Here is a 24,619-nt window from a genome sequence, read left to right as displayed (position 1 = left end):
ATTCAACTTATTTTTAATAGAGGAGCTATCGCAAGGCTCAGATTATTTTTAATAGAGGAGCTATCGCAAGGCTCAGTTAATATGTCACCATATTAACTAGAAGCCCCCCCTACAATACCTTCTTTCAGCACTTTTTATGGAGTAGCAGCTGAAGTTCAGCAGTTGAAAACCTCCCCCAGACCAATGGTGCCTTATGAAGTAAGAAGAAGGGCATTAATCCCCCAAAAGTGTAGTTGGTGTGCAGGGCCCAAAATATCCCCAAATCAAGTATGGAAGCAGCTTAGGAGATCTTTCTTTCTTTTTTTGGAATATGTTTCAGTACAGTAAGTTCTTCAGCAGAAAAGCATCCAATTAAACATCCAGGTTTTACCTCCATCTTGGTTTGGATCCAGGGCCCAATGACATTGGCCTGAGCCCCAAATTGTTTGCGGAGTTTCTCGTTATGCTGTTGGCGTGCATGTTCTTCCATCAGGGCCTGATCTCTCCTGGGTACAAGTTGCCTCACCTTTAGCAAAAACATAAAAACTCAGAATCTTTTGCTCAGTATTGTCAAACGTGAACAAACAAAAGGGATTCTGAAATAGGCGAGGCAATATTTGCTACATCAACTGAAAGTAAAACCATTATTACCGTAAGGTCTTCAGTTTAACTGAACTCATACTCACAGATAATACAATCTCCACAGATGAGGCACACACTAAACACATTAGGAGATTGGCCAGTACAAATACCAAAGTTTCTATATAAATTCCAAATAAAATATTTTTAATCTGCAATAATGCTAATTGCTATCACTACCTTTCCACAATCTAGTTCCTATCAAAAATATTCAGACCACTTCTACTGAAATCTTCCAGTTTTTGGCCATGCTAGCTAAGAATTCTGGTATGTGCATTATTAATACCTGTAGGGCAACAGATAGAAAAAGGCTGGTTTAATCCATCGTGCCTCTCAGTAAATACCTATCCTTTGACAGGTCAAGAATAAGACATAATTCAGAATTAGCTTTTAAAATCAACACCAAAGATTTCTTTCCTATAAAACAAGAGATGTGCAACAGAAAAGTTGCACAAAATATTGGGCACCTGAAGAGAATTTACACGGAAGTTGCAGATCTAATATATTTTTATGCAGTATAAAATCCCACTGAACTCAGGAAGATTTACTCCACAAAGAAGATGCAAGGGATGAACCACTAAAAAGGTGCCAGAATGCCCAGAGAGACAAACTTAATCTTGAAAGCAACTCACATGGTCCCATTTGCCATTGATTTCCTGTGGGCTGATAGTGGTGTAGGGATTGTTTCCTGCCATGTTGACATGGTAGGTCTGGACAATTTTTGATACTTCATTGTGGATGCCTAGGATAGCTTGTCGCTCTTTGTCAGCATCTGGCAAGGTAGCTTTAAACTGTTCATGGGCTGTGGTCAGTCCCTGACAAAACAAAATTACATAATCATGAGAAATGACACACTTTCTTAAATATAACATTATAAACCCTTTGCACAGCACAGAAAAATCTCTATATAACAGATCAACAGAAAAGTACATGGCATCATTCTTTTCCAGAGATTAGAATTTTTAAAAACAATCTGGAAAGAGAAAATTTAATTGAAGCAGATACAATTTTCGATAGTGTGGCTGCTTAAGGATATGCCAGGAACATTATAAGACAAGTTTGCTAAACACATACCTTCTATTTAATAACCTTGGAGGCTGAAGTTTTATATCATTTAAGGGATAAATTTAAGATTACAGCTAATTCTTTCTGATGCAGGAATAGGATTTTTTTCTTTTTAAACATAAAAGCATACCTCTACATTTTTGACTAAAGCCATCTTTTCACATATTCATTCAACGAAAATCCATGACACACTACAGCCAAACTTGCATTTTGATTCTATCAAGTCCAGGGACATCCAAAATAGTCATGTCCCATGGCTTACCAACTATTGACAGTTTTAGATATCCAGACTAACGTTTTCAAATGAGATATCTCATCTCTCCTTTGAGCATTAGATCTGGGTTCAAGAATTTTACTTGTATGCATTAAAACAGAGTTCTCCAACTTTTCTGGCTTGGTGGCCCAGAAGGAAAGGGAGCCGCAGGGAAATGTGCGCATGCACAGCCCACATGCACAAATGGATGCACGCACAATGGTGGGGCTAGCATGTGCACACCCTTGGCAGGTGCACTGGCGCCCACGTGCATATGGGCTACAGGTCCATGGCATGCATGCTAGCATCTGTGCGCATGTGCAAATGGGCTGCTGGCATCTACATGACGCTGGCGGCAGTGATAGCGTCCCCATGCATGTGCAAATGGGGCCACTAGTGCCTGCACAGAGATGCTACTGCAAGTGGGGTGGGGCTTGCCGGCTATTCCTGGAGTCCGGTGGCCAACAGGCTGCGGCCCAGTACTGGGCTGTGGGCCATAGGTTGGGGACCCCTGCATTAAAAGGAAAACATATTTGGCACATACACATTATGACTTGATCTTAATAGCCACTCTTCTGACATGATATTCTTAACAATGACCTATGGAAAAGAATGGTTATCCTGTGTAACTGTCTCCCTAGTTTTACTGAATCATGACATCTTACTTTAGTGGCAGATGGGGTATCATCAGAAAAACTAGATTTAGACTGATTGTCCACCCCTACAAATATCAGAAAATAGATCTGGGTTATGGCAAGGGACTGGGAAACTCTCTTTTTCCTTCATATTCTGCATTTGCTCCCAGTTGTATATTTGGTATGGACTGGTACAGATTGGTATGGACACCAATACTTACTCATTTAGGGATAGCTGCTGTCACTTGCCTGTGTCTGTGGGAGAAGAGAAGCTATTTCTTGTTGGCAGACAGTGTTAGAATCAGCTAATGTAATGAACCTACCGTAATTAGAGACTGAAAAGGTGGTATTTCAAACATACATACCTGAATCTCCTCAATTGCATGGACAATAAAGGTGTCCTGAAGGTCCTCCATAGCCCCCTCCATCCAATTATTGAAAGGTGCAGCTCGTTTGGCATACTCTAGATACAGCTGATCAATCGTCTCCAGCAGTTTTTCTGTTCTCTGTAATGAGTCCACAGAAAAATAATGCATAAGATAAAAATGTAAGTATTATATTATTTTGAACCATGAACGACCTATATAGTGAGGTGAAAAATGTTCTGACCTTACCAGAAGTGGTTCAACCCTGCTCTATCCATCTCAGAATTGTTCCAATTTTGAACAATCCTGATAAGGATGGAACATTTTACCACACACCCCTAATAACTATATCATTGGGGTATTTTTCTTGCTTATTTTTTTTCCTTTGTTCTAAAGAAGGATATTTTCAAAATTATGTTCCTCTCTTACTCAGTCCACAAACCAGCTAGACGAGATACATTAAATTTGAATTTATGTAAAGAAGGATAAAAATGGGGTTATACATAGCAAACTACTTCATAGATTCTTAAGTTGTGTGTGTGTGTGTGTATGCGTGTTTGTGTGTGCATAATAAATTAGTTCTGCAAATAGTGTCAAATGTCTGATAGCTTTTAAAATCTGATCTCAGCAATGTACACATTCTTCATTTCTTCCTTCTAAATTTCTCTATCATCATTTAACAGAAATTATCACAACCTGAACAAAAAGAGGACACACAAAATAATTATAAAAGTCTCCATGAAATAAACATAATCAATAAACAATGAAATAGCTAAGTGCCAAATAAAGATCATGGAAAATAGAAACTGTATTTGCTTGACACTTAAATAACAGGGAATCTCCTGACTTGAGATTATAAATATAATATAAATATAAATATGAGAAAATGAAATCAAATAAATTAGAATTAGATATCCCCATCTAATTTGAGCTCAGGTTAAAGCAAACTTTTAATCTCCTCTTAGCAGCTGTCTTTGTTAACCTGATACCCTTCAGATAATTATTATTATTTCCATGCTGGTTGGGAATGTTGGGAGTAAAAGTACTAAGTTGAGTAGGGCTGATTTATGGGCTTGGATATACTTATTTCAGCTTGCAGACAAAATTAAGTCTAGCAGGGAACCTTACAGTGTCCTAAATATTATATATATGATTTATATATATATATTATATATATTATGATTCATATATATTATGAATCCAATTAAACATCTTCCAATCTTAACATGTAGAACTTTGATTTCTGAAATGTCTTTTAAAAGAACCACTTTTAAACTACCTTCCACATTTGGGGAATCATGGCTTGAGATTCTCCGGAGTTACTGCAATACCATTTTCTCTATCTTCACCATTGGTTAGGTTCGTTAGGGCTGTTGAAAATGATATTCACAGCTTAGCAATATCAGGGGAGCCCAAGTACCAAACCTTGGATAGTTTCCCCTAGCAACAGATAATTGATTATTAAGTCAATTATTATTAAGTCAATTTTTACTTGCATGCTCCCAAAGTTTAAGAGAGGACCACTCAGAAAAACTAGGAAAAATACATTGCAGGCCTAGAATGTGTAAACATCTTTTACCTCCAATGCTTCTCTTCGTTTTTGGGTTAGAGCTCCAAGATTATCCCACTGGTCACATATTTTCTGGCATCTGGCATTGACATTTGGTGAATCATAATAATCCAGCTCACTAACAAAAATAAGAATTTAAAATAAGAGAAAAAAGAAAAACCTTTTATCCAACCCATTGGTAGAAGATTAATGCAAAATATTTTATGAAACAATGTAAATAATTGATGACACACAAAGGTCAAAAAATAGTTATGCTGGAGAAAACAAAGTCCATCTAACCCAAGATCCTGCTATCCATTCTGACCAGCTTTGTCCAGAATACTTTTACACATAAAGATTTCTTCTGATATATTTTCATAGTTTTTATCTCCCATAATTTTGTAGCAGCAAATCACATTATTTTTTTCTATGTGCCTTGAATTTCTTAGTCATCAGTTGTATGAAAATCCGGTACTAGTGAGAGCTATGTAGTCATCAGCCTTGTCTACACCCAATTAAGTTTTAATTCTATTGTACCTGAATTTAAATTATCTCTTGGTCACTAAGAGGATACCTCTACTGCCTTAGCTGAGCTCAAAAAGCTAAGATGAGCCATACCTGCTTAATATATCCTTAGGATGTAAGGTAGACTGGAAACAACATAAATGTTTGCAAAATCATAAAAAAAATGGAGTTCAGGTCAAAGCAAATTATTAACCTCCTCTTGATAGTTGTCTTTGTTAACCTCATGCCCAAGAGATAATTACTATTATTTCCACACTGGTTGGGAATGCTGGGAATGACAGTACTAGATTGAGGAAGGCTGATTTATGGGCCTGGGTATCCTTATTTCAGCTTGCAGACAAAATTAAGTCTCACAAATGAATGATGAAATATGTAATTTACGCACACCAGCCATGTATCTCCCATGGTTTGTTAGTGCATAGTTCCCTCTCTCATCCCAACAGTTCTTTTTTGGGTGCTCAAGTGTGTGCTTCTCTAAACTTCTGATTTAAAAAGGAGCAGAATTGAATTTGAGAAGAAGAGCATCAACCAGGAAAAAGTAAACAGCATGTATGGAAGTCATACTTAAGTTCTTGTGCAATAGCAGCAATCTGTTCTACACGATCCTGGTGAGCAGCAAGATCACTTTCAAATGCCTCGTGTTTCTTTAGCAGAGCCTTGATCTCCGAGAGGGTAGCAGTTTCATAATCCTTCTGTTGCAACATGGCTTCTTTGCCTATCAAGAGGTGGACAACAAAGATGAATGAATAAAGGGCATAAAAGTGATCATTTTATATAAGACGTATCTTCTAATAGAAGTTCCTTTTAGCAGCTAATCATATTAGTAAGAAATAAGGTTTGTTCTGTGAAATACTGACTCAAAGCCACCATATTTATTTTGTTATGTCTGATCCCCTTTAAGTTCAATCATTTTTCAGCCCTCCCATTTTCTGGAACTGACATAAGCTATCCTATTGGAGGTTATCTTCCTTCCATTTATTCCAAGGGTGGGACTGGAATGCTAAAAATCTTTCAATGTTGCTGAGTGTGGGAGAGGATAGCCAATTTGCCAGTTTCACTATGACAGCCCAAAAAAGAGATATAAAACGAAATAAACTTGAGAAAGGTAAGCATAAAGTCCTTATGACACTTGTATAACTGACGGTCCCTGCACATCTGCCCTCTACTTTGCCATGCCTGATAAGGTAGATGCCCTATCCCTGCGAAAGAAAATTGACCTTCATGGTATGATTTAATGTACTATTTTCATGTAGCAAAGTCAAGATGTCTTATAATGGGACATATCTGGAGGCAGGGTATTATATCCAAAGCACCCCAAGTCTTTGCGAGCTGTCATTTACAGCCACAACTTCCACCAAAGGAAACTTTGACTGAAATGTAAGAACTGACTTAAAGAAGTAAGAGGAAGATCATGTGGAAGTCTTATAGGTGTAATCCAGTAAGAGTTTCAAAGATCACCAAGGTAAGTGTTAATCTGATGCAAGTTTTGAACCACCTGGAGACCAGGGTCAATAAAGCTTTGCAGACCAAGTGTCCTACAGCAGCAAAAAAACAAAGGCAATTAGCACATTTCCAATGTGCTTGGTTGCAAACCAATTAGCATGTATCACTAAAACCGACTGAGCTATAAATTAGGCAAAGAACAATCCATGGAGAGTTTCCTCCCTGTTACTTGCAGCTAGGTTTTAAATACAGACAAGGGGAGATCTACTGTACTCTGATAATCTAGAGTGGAAGATATCCACAGTATCCATTCCAGGAGTAATAAGACAAAGTTCCATTTGTGGGGCATGGGGCCAGGAGAATTAATGCCTTCCTGAGCATTTGTGCTAATCTTGCTACTTGACCTTTTTTAGGGGGGAGGCTTAGCTTTCTCCCAAGCTCAAGCTCTAACTCTTTGCTATTTGAAACAGAAGCTGATCCTCTCATTCTCCTCACATATAATTGCAATAATGAGAGCATTAGAAATTAGTAGGAATTGCAGAAAGTCTGTGGTAGATCTTTAGTGCCAATTAAAAACATTTGTGGTCTTTTTCCTCTGCTGGAAAACATGAAATGAAGCTTTCCAGCCTGTCATTGGTTGAAGTTGACCAAAGATGTGCTGGTGGTCCACCAAACATAAAAAAAACCCAACAAATTGCTTGAACACTCTGAGATCAAGACTTCATTCCCCAGGTTCTTTGCAACTGAGCCGGTATGCAGATATGTCATGGATTCCTTATTCATACTCTGCCATAAGCCATGGTATATTTTCTTCAGTCAGGATAGAGCTCAATTGCTTCCTTCATTAGCTAAATTAAACTGCTGATTCCCCATTGCCTGATATGGAATTTGTTGAAGATATTGTATGAAGCTCCAGAAAGCTTATTTTGGTCTTTGCTGTTGCTTTTGCTAGATTTCCCAGGCTACTAAGCATGGTCATCAGCCTGACATCTGTAAGAGTTGGACCTGGTGAGAAGGTTGTAAAGATCCTCCTGTAAGATAGAATAGAATAGAGCTGGAAGGGACTTTGGAGGTCTTCTAGTCCAGCCCTATCATCTAGTCCAGCATATATCATCTCAGACAAGTGACTGTCTGGTCTCTTCTTAAAAACCTCTAGTATGGAGTGCCCACGATTTCTGAAGGCAAGCTGTTCTACCGGTTGATTGTTCTCACTGTTAGGAAGTTTCTCCTTAATTCCAGGTTGCTTCTCTCTTTGATCAGTTTCCAACCATTGTTTCTCATCCTGCCATCTGGTACTTTGGAGAATAATTTGACCCCCTCTTCTTTGTGACAGCCCCTCAAATACTGGAATACTGTTATTATGACACCCCATTTCTTCTTTTCTTTAGACTAGGGAAACCCAAGTCCTGCAGCCGTTCTTCATATGTTTTACTCTCCAGGCCTTTGATCATCTTAGCTGCTCTTCTCTGAACTTTTTCCAAAGTCTCAACATCTTTTTCGTTGTATGGTGACCAAAATTGGCTGCAGTATTCCAGGTGTGGTCTTACTAGTGTTTTATAAAGCAGTACTAATACTTCGCGTGATCTTGATTCTATGCCTTTGTTTATACAACCCAGGATTGTATTAGCTTTTTTGGCTGCTGCTGCACACTGCTGGCTCATAGTCAAGTGATCGTCCACTAGGGCTCCAAGGTCCCCCTCACAGTTTCTGTTTTTAAACCAGGTCTCACCTAATCTGTACTTATACCTTTGATTTTTCCTGCCTAAATGTAAAACTTTGCTTTTCTCCACATTAAATTTATTTTGTTGGATAGAGCGCATTGTTCAAATTTGTCAAGATCTTTTTGGATCTTGAGCTTTTTTCTGGGGTGTTGGCTATTCCTGCCAGTTTAGTGTCATCTGCAAATTTGATTAGTTCCCCTTCAATTCCCTCATCTAAGTCATTGATGAAGATACTGAAGAGTATTGAGCCTAACTGTGGTACCCCACTGCTTACTTCTCTCCATGTGGATGTAGTACCATTGAGGACTACTCGTTGAGTACGGCTTGTCAGTTAGCTACAAATCCATCTGGTGGTGATATAAATTATTCCACCTTTTTCTAACTTACCAAGCAGTAGATTGTGATCTATTTTGTCAAATGCCTTACTGAAATCTAAGTATATTATGTCCACAGCATTTTGCTGGTCTACTAATTTAGTCACTTTATCAAAGAATGAAATAAGATTGGTTTGGCATGTTTTTAACAAACGCGTGCTGGCTACCAGTTATAACTTTGTTTGCTTCTAGTTGTTCGCAGATCTGTTTCTTGATTATCTTTTCTAGGATCTTCCCAGGTATTGATCTTAGACTGATTGGTCTGTAGTTTCCTGGGTGTGTTTTTTTCCCTTTCTTGAAGATGGCAACCATATTAGCCCTTTTCCAATCTTTGGGTACTTCCCTGGTGTTCCAGGATTTATGAAAGATGTGGTGCAACGGTTCTGAGATAACACCTGACAGCTCCTTCAGAACTCTAGGATGTAATCTGTCGGGTCCCGGTGATTTATATTCGTCAAGGTTGGATAGGTGTTCTCTTATTATTTTCTTGCTTATTTTAATTTTTGTTTCTAGTTTGTCTTTTGCAGTAGGGTGGTGTTTTTTTTGGCATTTTGAGTTATAATTTCTTTTTATGTGAAGACTGATGCAAAGAATGAGTTAAGCAGCTCTGCTTTCTCCTTATTGCCTGTTACATCCTTGCCATCTTCTCTCTTTACTGGACCTATAGTTTCCTTGATTTTTTTCTTGTTGTTAATATGTTGAAAGAAACTTTTATTATCCTTGATTTCTGTTGTAAGTCTTTGTTCATTCTGAGCCTTTGCTTGCCTGACTTCGTCTTTGCATGTTCTGGCTGTCTGCTGATAATCAGCCTTAGTTATGTGTCCCTCTTTCCATTTTTTGTAGTTGTCCTTTTTGTCTTTCAGTCAGATGGGAGCCACCACTTGAGGGAGCTCTTCAACTTCACTGAGTGTAAAGGAATTTCAGGTTGGGGAATGTATAAGAGTGTATTAAGGGGAGAAAGAAGAAGTGAACTGTTGAAGAAGGACTTAGAAAAAATATTACCTTGTCCAGAGACACAGGAAAGCATAAGAAAGAAATTCAAAAGAACTCCAGCCTTGATTTTGTTTGGTATAAGACTAGATGGAAAGAATCTTGGACAAGGTTTCAAGACTCTGTTAATAAATCCTGTAACAATAAAGTAGCATTTCTGGAATTCCTGTTTCTTAGCTTAGCCTGCCCCAAAAGGCTGATTCTGGGGTCAAAGGCTGATTCTGGGGTTATTACATCCTTAAGTTCTGGAAGAGGAGGGGAATCCATTGGGGGTTGTCCATGGGAATGAATCTATGGAGCTACCATCTGTTGCTGCAGACTGGTGAGAGGCCTGCTCTTGACAACTGGCTAGAAAGTCACAAGTTGTACCTTCTTAATTGTTCCACACCCTCCCCCCCCCCATGGGATGGGTGATGACTAGGGTAGCCTAAATTCGTTGTGGCATGGCCCAATTAATGATTACATGGCTTGCCCTATGGGGAATATCTGATGTTTAAAAATTGTAGCATCTCCAGGAGGCAAATTTCTTGATGGAGCCATCTGATCAAATGAGGCGCTTCCCTGCCCTTAGTGGTGAATTGAATGTGTGTTTTGCAGGCTCTCTGGAGCAATGATAAGCCAGTGAAGGCTGAAAATAACATTTGGCTCAAGGATGGTGACACAATTAAGGGGGTCCTGGTCACCTCCCCCTTCCCACACCAAGCAAGATTAAAACATTTTAGCCCCGCCTCTGGGAGCCAGTAGGAAGAGGATACCCACTACAGGATGTCCTGACTTGATCTGGGAAGATAAAAATTGGACAACATTTTCACTGTTGAATGTATATTAAGCACAGAGAATGTTTTCTTCTCAAAAATGCTTTGATTAAATGAACAAATGAAATTATAGGATAATGAACTGACATAGGTCCTGAAAAGCAGATGTACAGAACTCAAATAATGGGCTTTTTTTGGCTGGAGTGGGGAGGTTGTTTAAGAACTGGGATCTGGAGACACCCTAAAAGTTCTATTAGTAGAAAGCTTTTCCCTGTTCTTCTATTGAAGTATATATAATATATTAATATACTGTCATTTATGTAGATAAATAATTGTATTCATGTATATGCATATACATCAGTCCTGCAAGTTAAAGCAGTCTCAAAGTTTTGTTCCTACTAACTTGATGATTTTTATCATTCCCCATTTCCATCTTGTCTAGACTACACAAATCTCTAATAATAATAAGACACTTTTATATGTTGTGTTACCGTCTGTCCAGGATTCATGAATGGAAGCTTTTTGTCGGAACTTCTGTGCCAGATGTTCCAGTCGTTCTAATCGTCGAATGTCATTCAACATCCACTCTTCATAGCCTTTCTCAGCCTGCTCCAGGCCACCCCAGGCATTATTTATATCCTGTAGTAACCAGAGCAGAAGTATAACACTATCAAAAAAAGGCAGATGGATTCAGAATAATTGAAACATTTCTCAACACCGTGAGAATTAAGTTCGGTGCGCCTCTACAATCCCACTATGAATGGGTGGCAACAACTGGCAGATAGATCGGCAAGCAAATAATGAAACTCTGGGAAGGAGATCTGAGACAATACAAGGTCGGGGCTAAAGGCAGTTAACTACTGTAATCAGAAAGGACTGGGCCAGATAACAGATTATTTGAAGAGATTCCCTAGCTAATGTTTTAAGTTGCTAAGGCCTGAAATTCTCCTGCAGAGGGATGTATTTTCGTTTCTCTCCTGAGACGGATATGATGGTGAGGAATTTGCTCAGAGATTTTGATAATATAATCCCCTCCAGTGATTCTTAGAGTTTCCTCTTTATCTAAGTTTGTCTAAAAAGAGGTCACTTCCTGTCATCATCTAGAGCAGTGGTTCTTAACCTGGGCGATATTGCCCCCCAGGGGGCGATTTCATTTTTCAGGGGGGCGATGGAATGAAAAGGGGCAACACGGGGGCGAAGGAACAAAAAGGGGGTGATATGGGGGCAATGGAGTGAGACATTTTGGGGACAATTTGAGACTTCTTTGTATAGTGAATCGCTGTATATCTGTCGTACAAAAACATCAGATTGCTCACTATTAGTGGATTGAATTGTGTTTCAAATGTTCTTCTAGCTAGCTTCAGTACAGAATGCCGTACATATGTGAATACGCATCGCTTATCTTCATGCTCATTGCGGTTTGTTCTTATGCCCTTTTTATATTTCTTTTTGCGTCTTAAATTTCACTTGTAATTCAATCATTAAATGTTACTGTTTTTCTTTTCGGGCATTTCACTTTCTTGCAATTGAATTTTTTTTCAGTGGTCATTACATTTAAGTGTCTTGAATAAATAAGATAATAATGAAATACATGTTTGGGAATAAAGTGACAGGTAGCACCAACATTTTTCACACAGTTGAGATATGGGAAAAAGACTGGAAATAAATTATTTGCACCGATATGTCCAGATGATAATTTTAAAGAAAACAAAAAAAGTGTCTGCATAAATTGAAGAATTATTTCTTATGTTGTGATTGAGAGGGAGGCGATGACAACTTCCTCATTGGCTCAAGGGGGCGATTCGTTCAAAAAGGTTAAGAACCACTGATTCTAGAGGAGACTTTAAGACTTGTGGATGCTGGCTGGGGAATTCTGGGATTTGAAATCCATAGGTCTTAAAGTTTCCAAGGTTGGACGCTCCAGATCTAGGAAGATGCTGTCTGCCTTCTCTAATATATAGCTCTTCGGTGCTATGAGATTTCTGTTCTAAAACAGCCACCATGGTATAACATGGTATTGGACTAAGAGATTCAGATTCAAGTCCCCTATTGACCATGGAAGATCATTCTATTGCTCGAGCTAATTCATGGGAAGCTGGGGGTGTGTGTATTTTCTAAATAGCTAGAAAGGGAAATCTGTTAGAATAGTGCCACTTGGCAATTTATAATCTGTGGCTACTATAAGTTGTAATAAGGCCCATAGCAACCAATATACATTGAGTTCTAGGAAACTGAGTTCCACTGGCCCATGAAAGCAGCAGTAACAGTAGGAAACCCACTTTGCCAAGTTATTGTATTACGAACTCATTAATCTATCACACTCACTGAAACCATTTTCCCTTCCGAAGGCATGAAGGCTGGCCTGTTGCTAAGCCTCAGCTTGGTTTGCAATGTGTTGAAGTTGATTTCCAGCTGGCACTTCTCTTGGACTTTGGGAGGCTTGTGAAGGCGGCGGTAATCTCGGAAATCTTCCAGTTTCTGCTGCATGGCTTGCATGGTGTTCTCAGGCGTTCGATTCTCCAACCATGGTATGGTGCGTCGGATCCACTCCAAAAGCTGAAAATGCCGACAAAGGAAAAGTCAGAATTGCTGGAAACTAAAATCATAGTTAGTACTAAACTTGGCTGAGACTTTGATTACTGTTGGGAAATTTTGCATTTTCTTCCATAGCAGGTAGCAGCACCCGGCCAAGCTTGGCTGGTTCCCCCAATTAAGTTGAGTGAACCTGACTAGTTATTTGGATGGAAGGTTATTTGAAAATGTCAAGACTCTGGCTAGATTGGGAAGTCTTAAAAATATTCTGGAAGAAGGCCACAACAAACCTCTTCTTTATCACTGCCAGGCAAATCACACGGAGAGACATTAAATTCAGCCCGAGGGAGCGTTTTTCCCTTTTGTCTTTACAGCCGCATGACATATGTGTTCATTCATCCCTGAGACTGGTTTTGGGAGGCAGGCTTAGTATTAGGTAGGGACCTATCTGAAGAGAAGACTGGTATATTTATAGCATGAGGGGAGAGGCAGCAGTTCTTCAGGTCGTGTGGAACTGTCTTGATTAAAGATAACTGCTGAAACATTTAGAAGACCAAAGATTCTCTGAGTGTAATGGTATGTGAGAAGGACCTTGGCAGACAAGGCAAAGAAATGCAGCTAAGGGAATGGTCAAAGACAGCCTGAAGCAATGTGAGCGAGGCAAGAGGTTCAGAAGAGACCCTTGCTAGTTTCTCGAGCTATGAAGAGGGTGGGAATTCTGTTAATGTAATCCTACAATAAAGTAGAAATAGCTCATCTGCCCATTTTTTTTCTGTCTACTTTACCTCACAAAGCTGGGTCATAATGTGCATCTCTTTATCTTACAGATCAAATCTGAACGAGCTATTATTATATTTATCAATTAATAGCTGGCTACTTAACCTTGCTTCTATGCATACCATTTTTAGATTACTATACTAGAGAACTCAGATATTTTAGTAGTATGAACTGCTGATATCAGTACTCACTATAGATTTAAAATCCACTTGGATAAAATACTGAGAAATTTTCTATGAAGCCACAGTTCCAGGAACCATCTCAAGAGCCATGGCAGTAGCATACCCCCACTGCAATTGTTCACAAAGATTTTGATTGTTATATTCTATACCAGTGGTGGCGAACCTATGGCACGTGTGCCAGAGGCGGCATTCAGAGCCCTCTCTGTGGGCACGCATACCGTGTCCCAGAGATGGCGAGGGACTGGCTCCCCACTGCCCTGGCCCCGCCCACCCAGTCTGCCATGACCACTGTGGCCACGCCCACCTGGCACCGGTGATAAATAAGTGGGTTTTGGGTTGCAGTGTGGGCACTGGGTCTCTAAAAGGTTCACCATCACTGTTCTATACTGACTTCCCTGGGACAGGGGCTCTCCAGCTGTCTCTACCTGTCCCATCTGGACCGTAAAGAGAAGCATGCTTCAGATCCCAACTATGTGTTGGCTGATAGGGCTCAGAGGAGAGCTTTTTCTTTCAGAGGGTCTGCACTCTAGAATATTATCCCTTTGGAGACTAGTTTGGTCCTGCTGCTGTTGCCCTGCTCAAAGACCTTGAAGACTTGGCTCTGTTCTGAAGCCTGGGACCCTGGAGGAGAAGAGTCCATTTTCTGATTATGTTGAATGTTGGCCTAGTGTTTTTATGATTTTTTCCTGGTTGTTGAATGTTTTATGTTTACTCTATATGTGTTTAGCTTTTTAAAATATTGTTCGCTGCCCAGAGTTGAAATAGGAGGCCATATAAATCTACTAAATAATAAAAATAGCATGCTGTAAATAACAATGCTGTTCTGTTTCTTCCTTCCTCGCATATTTGCTGCTCCACTCCAGTAAATTAAACTGTTCTAGAGAACTCTCCTGGCTATACCAAAGAAATTGAAAGCAAGGCTACCTACATCACTGGCCAACTTCTCATAGTCTTCCATTAGCTGTTCATTCTCTTGATTCACAGCCAGCACTTTGCAGATACGATTGGCTGCTGTTTCAGCCTGTTAACAAGAGAGAAAGAGAACAAGAGAAAAAAAACGCTATCATTAGCAAAGATGTTCCATGTTTCTTCCTATTACAGTATAAGAGAAAGTCCAACCCATTTCTAAGAGAATGTTACTTGTCCCATTTTTTTTTAATATTTCAAAAACTCATTAGTACCACTGCATCTGGGAGATTAGGACAAGAGGCACATTTTGGGAATTTCAATTTGAATGTGAACTTGTCCAACCTGAAATAGTGTGTTTTTTTTTCATCCTTTAAAACCAAATAATCAAAGGTAAAAGGGCCTGAAGTAACCAATGGAAGCAAGAGGAAGAAAAGCAATAAGCCCTGAATTCAGACCCCAGTTAAAAACAATTGTTATGAGGATAAGCATTTGGCACAAACCATATAATGATGCCACGTGAGTCATAAGGTCATCAGGCAAATTATGCAAATGATGCTCTCATAACGTGACATCACTTGTCCTTTTGTACATCCAGCAAAATGCCGATGTCAGGAGCTATCTATGCTGCAATATTATTTCAACTCAATTATTTCCAAAATTTCACTTGACAATAATTTTATTTTAAAAACAAGAGCAACTGTTTTGTAACTTTCTGTCTTGTCATTCTTGTGGGTTTTACTGGTTGCTAACCATGTTTCAACTTCTGTATCCTATCACAATGGCCAAAATAAATGACAAAGTCCAAGTTTTGTTCCAAAGTGTTCCAAAACTTCTTTAGATTATTATACTGGGCCACCAATGGCAGAGAACTAAGTTTTTGCTTTAAAAATTTTTTAGTGAAGAGGCAAAGAAAAAAATAATAAATAATAGTACTCAAAATGAACAAATATCTATTTTAAAATAAATAGCTACTGTATATCACCTCAAATTAAAGAGGTAGCATCCATACCATACTCTGTAGAAAGTATAGTCAGTTATTTTAAATCTCCTCTGATCCTGACAACCAGGTTGGTGCAAAGTATTTGATATCAGAAAAGATCAACAAAACAACAAAATTGTCTTGCTTTTTCTCTAGGAAGTGGGTGTGCCCTGAGTTTAAAAGAGACATAATAAAAATGTTACCTTGCAGTCTTTATTCATTAGATTAAATGCTTTATTATTTTGCATATGTGATCTGCATCTTCTAATTAGAGTGCAGTACAGTACTGTTCTCTGAACACTGAAACTTTAATGATTTTAAGCTTTTAAGTCAGTCAATAATAATAATAATTGTCAATTGTAAAAGGCCACACTACTTTGGTCTTCATATATACAACACTGATGCATTGTGACATTCTAGGTTCTTGGGAAGAACTTGATGCCTATGAAGGCAAAGACCAGCTAAAGAATTGGCAGCTGTGACTTCACATTGTTGTGAACAGATTATTGTTGTTGTTGATATTATTATTATTAAATAATAAGTTTTAGTTATGTCACATAATATACAATAATTAAATTCTCAGCTGTTTACAGAACACTGTGCTTTGGCTCATGCAAATACTTTTAACCATTTTAATTAAGCAGGTGGTTAAAATTCCAGCTGTAAGTAGCTTATATTCTTGAGGCACTGGCTCAGGAAGATAGAAATTAGCTTTCTGTGTTACAAAATTCACTTCTTCACATTAACTGCTCATAAAATATATTGTGCTGTATATGTATAATACAGAGTGAAAAATATTGATCTATGGACTTTATGTGAACTGATTGTTTTCTCTATTAAGGATCCAATTATTTTGAAGGGGTTTTTTTCAACTGTATTTTTTTACTGTATTTTGGTGGTAAAAAGTTTTCTTCCAAGCTATGTTTGTCCTAAAATTTCACTTATAGAATGCACCATTTTTCTGGGTCACTGTCCAGTTTTTTAAAAAGGGTATTTTAATTAATGAGCTAAGCATGGGAATTGCTTGGACAAAAACTCATCCAGAATTTCTCTGAAAGATGCCAGATTGCAGTGCCTCTGAGAGCTGCAGATTTTACAAGTTTTGCTCACCTCTTTGCTTCATTATCACATTAAGAAAATACAGAATAAACATGGTTACTGCAGAATGCACTTTGCTCCTAAGTTAATCCATAAGTGAAAGTCAATGTTATTATATCCATCTGTTCAGGAAACGTAAAAAATACTAAAGCTGAATTAAAAGGCTTTATTTCCAGAAATCCACAAAGTAAAGTATTAAAAACATGGTATAAGTACCAACTTAGCAATTAAAAATGCTCATGCACTTTAGAGTTATGAAAGTTAGAAGCAGTTGGGGAGGAAAGGAAGCAAACTGACCATAGCAGGTGTATATTTAGAGAAACACTCAGATAACACCCCCATCCCCATACACACATACAAATCAAATGAAAGAAAAGCAATCCTACATACACACACATATCATGACAGGCAGGGGCCCTGTACCTGTGACTCAGTATAACAGAATGAAAGAAGCAGAAAGTTGATCATGTGACCTCCCCTTCAGAGCTGGTAGCAGTAATGAGAAATCTGAATGAGAAATGGAGTGACATCACAGTAAATCACCTAGTCAAGAATGAAGGTGGAACCTGAAAAGATAGCCATGTGCTCCTAAGCCTGCACCAAAACGCTACACACTCACTGTGAATTAGCCCCGCTGGCTAACAGAAATGGGCCAAAAAAAAGCTTCAGAGGAACCAAATCCTTGAGGCCAGCCTCCCCACCCCATTCCCTTCTAAAATGGTCATAGTTTGAGACCCTTAACCAAGCCAATGCGGTCTAGGACAGCTTGCCCTGGCCAACTCACCCCAGCCGTCTTGCCGCAGTCAACTCGCCAAAGATAACTCAAAAGAGGGACAAGTGAATTGCAGTGGGCCTTGTCTTGCTTTAGGTTTGAACCTTCTCAAGTCAGAAGTCCTCGAGGCTGGGGTGAGCCAGAGCGTGGAGTCCCTTTTATCCTCCTCTTGAATTATCCTGTGTTGAATTGTCCCATGATGAGGGGGCCATGCAAGTCAGCTGGGGCGAGTCGACCGTAGCGAGTTATCCCATTCCAAAGCCAATGAAAGACCCAAGATGTCATGCACACCCTATAGCCAGGCCATTTCTGAGTCAGATTCATCCTGATTGTGCCTCTTGTGTACCTAGGGTTAACCAGTGGGCTAAGACTTCAACTAAATCAAGGATCTTTGCATTATTTGAGATTCTGAAAGAAAGCAAACTTGAATCCTTTCTTCCAGTCCTAAGACACAAAAGGGAGAAGCTAGAGTGACTGTGTATTTCTTAATTTTACCACTTTCTTGCAGGTAGATGGGAATGTGAAAATTAAGGCTTTCCACCCCCATTTCCACTTTTACATCATTTACTTGTTCTGGGGCTTTTTGTGAAACAAAACAGGAAGCATGAGTTTGTCAGTAACCACAATTTTTGTGAAATGTTGAAACAGGGAACACAAGTCTTATCAACTACACAAAGGTGTAGGGAATTCTACCCAAAGTGACTGGTTTCTGATATAACTAAGTCAGCCAATAGTTCTGTCTTGACTGATAACCAATTCCAGGTAAGACAGTTACTTATGATTTGGGCCAGATTCATCATGTTATATGAACATTTAACTCCCATGTCTCCATCCAATGCATTGTTTTGTCCAATTCCTCTCATGGCTATCAGATTGGGGGAGGCAGATATCAATCAATTATTTTTAATAAACTTTACACCAGTTATTTGTTCCATGAAAAATACCTTTTAACTGAGAAAAGCTTTCTAACAAGATGGATAACAATGTTAATTGCAGCAAAACGTAGGATCTAATCACTGGTGGATGGAAATGTTATTTTAACAGTTGTGTTCACCTATCACTTAAAGAAATGAAATATTGAATTGTTATTTAAAATGAGTAGTAAAAAGTATATATTTCTATTTATTTACTGACAAGGGTTTCAGTTAACATATTGAAACCTGCTAAAAAACTTCTATCAAATTGCTACTTTCCAAAGAAATGAAACTGAATCTATGTATTCAAACAAAACTCTTTAATTGTAAATATGGTAAGTTTAAAAACCAACTCTGTATATGTTGATGTATACTCTGCCTTCCGTTACATTTCAGAGTATTTACAGAAGAGGATTTTCCAACAGTCTCAAGCAGAACTAAGCAAAGTTTTCTGCACCATTCTAAGCATGTTGTATTTATAATCCATGTTGTCTCTTAAGCACTGAAGCAGCTTTAGAAAAGTTGAAGGTAAGTAAACTGGTAACACAGATGTTTGAAAATCTGAAGATTTATATCCCATTTTTCTCAAACTAATTTTTTTCATATTAAAAGGGGAATGAGTGAAATGTGTTCTTTTAAAACACACATATCTGCACAAATTAAGAAGATCTATCAGTAACATCCTTCTGCAAAGTATAATTTCTAAATAATCACTTTTTTGCCCAATTCTATCAATTCCAAGGTGACAATGAGATACTACTAGAAACAACTCAATCAGAAACTAATGCAACTTATCAACTACACATGAACTGGCTCTGTACTTTCAACTTAGTTTAATGCAAATTTCAAAACCATATAGGCTTGATAATTAATTTGGGGAAAAAATAAAAATGTGCACGCTAATTGTTATTATAAGAAGATTACATAATGAAAAAGTTAGGGTGACATTTCTAAGATTGCCTTGTATAGTGAGCAAGATTAAGCCTCACAACAACTGTCCTCAAGTGAGCACAAGGATCCAATGTGAAGCTATAAGTACACGGACCAAAGGCTGCTTTCCCCTTGGTAGCTTATACTCAGGTATGGATAAATGTATTAATGCCAATTCTGAATGACACACAGAAGCTGTTGTATTTCTACAAACTGCACACAATCAGTAGAAAGCAAATACAGGCTGTGCCCAAGTACAAAAAGTCAAGGGAAGAGCAGCTAGCTAGTATGGCATGGAAAAAAAAAAAAAAAAAACAATGGCGAGATGTTTATAGAGGATTTAAAAAACAAAATAAAGCTGAAAGGATAAGAAAACATCACAAATGACACAAAGAAAAAAATAATGCCAGGAACACCACTGAGTGGCAGAAGAAGACAAAGAGGTGGAAGCAAGGATAAGCAAGAAAAAGAAGAAGTATGCAGAAACTGGCGTAATTCAATCTAGCCTTAGGACTAGATATTAATATAGCTGTACCCCAACTAGTTGCCCTCCAAGCTTGCTGGAGTGTAAATGAAATTCTTCACTCCAATGTAGGGTTTCCAGCACATAAAAGATGAGTTCCAGGTTTGGGAAAGCAAAATAGGACAGGACTTAAAACTGCATTTAAGTATTAAAGTGGCCTTAGAGCAGTGTTTCTCAACCTTGACAATTTTAAGGCATGTGGACTTCAACTCCCAGAATTCCACAGCCAGCATTGCTGGCTGTGGAATTCTGGGAGTTGAAGTCCACATGCCTTAAAATTGTCAAGGTTGAGAAACACTGCCTTAGAGTTTTCTCCTCACCCTGGAAGAATATCTAATGTGGAGGAAAGCTCTGAGGCTTTCAGAATGACTCTTGAGAAGTCTTTTGCTGAGGGAGGATCTGGAAAATTGGACACATTTCTCTTCTTTAAAAAAAAGTTGTTTTGGGAGGATCCATATAGGCATGTTCTGATCACATTGATATTAAAACACTATCAACAGGAGAGAGGGATTTTGTTTTTTGTGATTACATATATTCTAAAGAGCAAGTTTATGTCTACAATTGTAAATAAGCTGGAATCTATAACTCTACTATTCGTATGTATAGCCAATAGCAATGGAATCCTCTTGCTTATTGAACAAAAAACAGAAATAAAACCTTTGACACGGCTGGCTTTTTTTTCACTACAGGAAACAAATCATAAACAATGGCATTCATTTACAGTTTTTTCCATATAGATACCGAAACAATAACCTAGGAGGGCAAACTCAGAATGACGGCTCTGCTCATCCTTGCTTCTTTTAACATTTTTCCGCCAAAGTTTGTCTGTTCTCTATTCTGCCCCCATCTCGGAAAAAACGAGTCATGGTTCCTTCCATTTAAGGGTTATTTCTAATTTATCCTCCACAAGAACTGGGATAAAGATTCAGTTTTGAGATGAAACCATGTTTTAGAAGAAAAAAAAATTGGAAGAGTTTAAAAAGGACCCCTCTGTACAGGTTTAATTGGGCATTTCACTCCACACTGAAGTTTGTGTGGTTGCACTTGCAAAATATCTAAAAAAAAAAGAAGTGTGGCTGAGCTCTACTTGCATCAGGGCCTCAACTGTCTAGTGCAATGGTAGTTATAGCCACGCTACTAAAACACCTGTAAACTGGCCTTTTTAAACACCCCCAACAGTTTCACTACTGTAAATAGTAGACTAGTGCTATATCAGTCTTGAAGAACGATCGGGTTTAAGAGGCTGCAAGGGATTCTAAACCCTGCAGGGAAAAGTGAGACTTAGAGGAAACTTCCCAGTTGGAGAAGACATGAACTTTGTAAAGTTTCCTTAATTTGGATTAGTGTGAATATAGCCTAGAAGCTGTAGGCAGGAAACTATGTCCAGGAAAAAGCAGAGATCTTCTATGTTGCAAGAAAGAAACAGAGGGCTCAGCAAAGTTAATGGTCTTTTTTTTTAATCCCCAAGATACTAAGAATGATAATTTTAGAGCTCAAAATGACAGCGTTTATAATATTTTCTCTAAATTTGATGGGCAGGAAATAGGAGGAGGAGGGAGTGGTTAGGAGTAAAGGCTCACCTTCTGCGCACCTGAGAAGGCGTGGTAGTAACATGAAACATAGGTCATAATGGCCTTCTCATCCGGCCTTAGCGTGCCTATAATATCTGTGCAAAGAAGGAGAAGAGGTTGAAAGGATAAAGTAAGAAGCAGCACACAGAATAAAATAAAACAGTCATGGGTGATAAGAGAGGGGGGGAAACTTCCCATCATGCATTGCAGGACAGGCCAAACAGATTTCCATGCGGAGTGCTGGGAATTTGAATCAGAATGTGACTGGCAGAATTGGCTTTGTGGACTCCAGGAACCTGTTATCACCACCTGTCAGTTTTACATGACACTATTGAACTTCATTTTGTTTTTGTTTTTTACACACCTCCACAGTCAGTATATTCAGCCCACTTGGAAATAGGCAAAATTAAATTTCTAGGAAACCAACTCCTGGTATAAAGTAGATCTATCAAACCAAAACAAGATTATAACTTCTTTGGATGAGTTATTTGTTTATTAAACTTTGTGTTCATGAAAAACTTTGATAGCTATAGCCCTCTTTTGAGTGTATAAACCATTTGGCAAATTAGAGCCAAGCTATATCTTGTGAAATATTGCCAGCATTCCCTTTTAAAGCAGTGTAACTTCAAAGTTGCATGGCTAGCATGAATATTCCTGATAAACTACTCCCTTACTAAGCCTTACTATATCAAAACAAAGAAGTCTTGCTTTTTCTCCAACAGGTTAACTTTCCTTACAGAGAGAGTTATTGCCAAGGTGGTTATCCTTAAAGAGTGATTATTGCCAACCACTCATGGAAATGGATTATATGCACTGTGTGATTCTTCTGGTCAGAGAGATCAACCCTTAATGTCATCTTATGAAATACACCCAATCTCCAGAAATCTCATGTTTGTAACTGCAGAAGGGGGGGGGAGATACTGAATGCTTATTATTTCAGAAATGTGCAGCAAAAAAGCTCTACATCAATCCCTTGCCCAATATAGAAATATCATAAATCAACTATGCCGCATAATCAGATTGGATATTGGATTGCTATCCAAGAAATGGTAGACTGAGCACAATTACAAGATCAGTGATATCATAGGGGAATTCTGGAAATGTATTTCATGCTGAAAGTATTTAATCATTTGGAAGGTTTGAAATACAATAACAAATATTTTAGATTTGCTTCTGCTTTATTTTAGAAGACATATATCTCTCAAACCAAAAGTGAGAGGCCTATTTTAAAGTTGAGTTCAAAACAGTTTAACAGGTTTGACAGCCACCAGGTTGATGAAACTGTTTGAATTCCTATAAGATCTGGAATATGCATGTATGTTTAAGAACATACATTTTTTGTAGAGTAAGCTCAGGCCCATTTAGTCCAGAATTATTTTGCAAATATTCCCCAAACCTTTAAGGGGATTTTGGTGACTCTTCTACCTATTGCTGCCTTGAGCTGAATTTCATGTGGGTTTTTAATAACTTTTGAAATAGTTTGCAAGTTCAAACTGAGAAAGGCAAGCTTATCTAATCCACTTTCATGCTACATCTTTGTTTGGAATTGTACAGTTAATTTTCCAAATTTCTGTTTTCATGCTCTTATACCCAGTACACATCTGTGCCTTCTAAATGAAAGATGGAGAGCATCTGTCAGCCTGAATCTTGATACTAAATCATCCGTGCACCTGACATGAAATAGCAGTTTCTTATTTATACCGCAGTTCATTGCAGTTATTCAGGATTAGTTCTTACTGAATTCAATCAAATTTACTTCTAAGCAAATGTGAATAGTACTGCACAACCCCTTTGATCCAGAACAAACTATGAGACAACGAGGAACAATTGATTCATTAAATTATAATCTTCAGTGTCAAGTTCTTGGGGAACGAGCAACATTTCAAGGGATTAAAAGAAAAGAATGCACACATACTTATCTAGGAAATCCAGGCTTTGGAAGACTGTGCAGTTTTACAAGACAAGTAGAACTACCCTATTACAATTTCTTTTGAAAGGGTAAGGACTTCTGACGTCAGCAAAACAATTCTGCACCAAGTGACATGATGGCTATTTGTCAACTTCTACAGTATTTCATTCACAAAGTTGTATTGCTGAGGCATCGTGGATAAAAAACATTTTTGCAGAAGCCCAGTTATTTATTTTCCTGATTAATGTTAAGTGTTCCTGAAGCTCATCTCAGGAGTAATGCTTGCACTGAGTGGGTCAAGGGAGAGTTCCTAGTGCTTTCAAGGAGGCCACAAGACCTATATGGAGAATGGCTTGGCCTTGCATCACTGACTGTAGAACTGTATTTGATTAATGTGCACTCCCAGATTGCTATACACTTGGAGTACCACTAAGACAACACTGCTCTCAAATAATAATAACAAAGATGCCCGTAGCTGGATAGGAAAGAGAAAGAGAGAGAAACAGAGATAGAGAAAAGGGAGAGCAAGAAAGAGGCTTGAACATTAGCAAGAGGACCAGGTGCGCTGTGTGGAAGGAGCTTGGAATCCTGCGATACCTTCTGGGCTCCTGAGAAGGCGTGGTAGAAGCTAGAAACATAGGTCATGATGGCCTTCTCGTCAGGACGGGCTGTTCCAACAATGTCTGTCAAAGAAAACCTGAAGTTAAAGAGCATCTTAACTTAGGGGAAGTGAAAAAAGTGAGGCATGAGGGGCACCAAGTGAAGAGTGGAATTACTTTTTAGCTCTTGCCATGTTTTTAACAAAGGCCTCTTTGGGTGTACTTAGGAGAAGGTTCTCCTATGTTGAAGTGCAATTATTCCTGCTTCTTTTCCCCTGCTTAAAAAAAAGGGTTTTGAAAAATGTGCAGATTAGCATTTCCAAAAGGATAAGTGTCTATTAGGTCAGCAAAAAGATGGAACATATGACCTCTAGATGATTACTGTACTACATCCAGATTCAGTCACAGATTTGTCCCATACAAGCTTTCTCTTTCTGCTACATACAGTATTCAAGATGGACAGTGATTAATATTTACATGTATTTATATGTAAGGGTGTAGGTATATACATATGCTGTATATAGCATGTTTATATGTGTGTTATGTATATGCACACTTTTCAGAGCAGGCAGCAGAATTTCATTTATGTGTGCCAGTGTGCCCACAGTAAAAAAAAATGACAATAAAGGTT

General features: G+C 38.4%; 1 protein-coding gene across 4 annotated transcripts in view; it reads right to left on the bottom strand.

Annotated features, from left to right (window-relative positions):
• Window positions 1-24,619, bottom strand: part of ACTN1 (actinin alpha 1) — a 116,806-nt gene that overhangs the window by 12,331 nt on the left and 79,856 nt on the right. For 3 of the 4 annotated variants that reach the window (XM_039323981.1, XM_039323982.1, XM_039323980.1), the window contains exons 8-16: window positions 23,987-24,072; window positions 14,713-14,805; window positions 12,619-12,849; window positions 10,785-10,932; window positions 5,575-5,725; window positions 4,516-4,624; window positions 2,937-3,077; window positions 1,251-1,433; window positions 371-505 (exon numbers count right to left, since the gene is read on the bottom strand). In XM_039323981.1, coding sequence (XP_039179915.1) covers window positions 371-505; window positions 1,251-1,433; window positions 2,937-3,077; window positions 4,516-4,624; window positions 5,575-5,725; window positions 10,785-10,932; window positions 12,619-12,849; window positions 14,713-14,805; window positions 23,987-24,072 — 1,277 coding nt within the window. Of the gene's footprint in view, window positions 1-370; window positions 506-1,250; window positions 1,434-2,936; window positions 3,078-4,515; window positions 4,625-5,574; window positions 5,726-10,784; window positions 10,933-12,618; window positions 12,850-14,712; window positions 14,806-21,489; window positions 21,576-23,986; window positions 24,073-24,619 lie in introns of all 4 variants that reach the window. The other variant, XM_039323983.1, reaches the window with a different exon arrangement.

Source organism: Crotalus tigris, unplaced genomic scaffold (assembly GCF_016545835.1).
Source record: "Crotalus tigris isolate CLP2741 ecotype Arizona unplaced genomic scaffold, ASM1654583v1 scf7180000024291.2576520, whole genome shotgun sequence".
NCBI classification, from domain to species: domain Eukaryota; kingdom Metazoa; phylum Chordata; class Lepidosauria; order Squamata; family Viperidae; genus Crotalus; species Crotalus tigris.
This window is presented reverse-complemented; position numbering and strand designations above follow the sequence as displayed.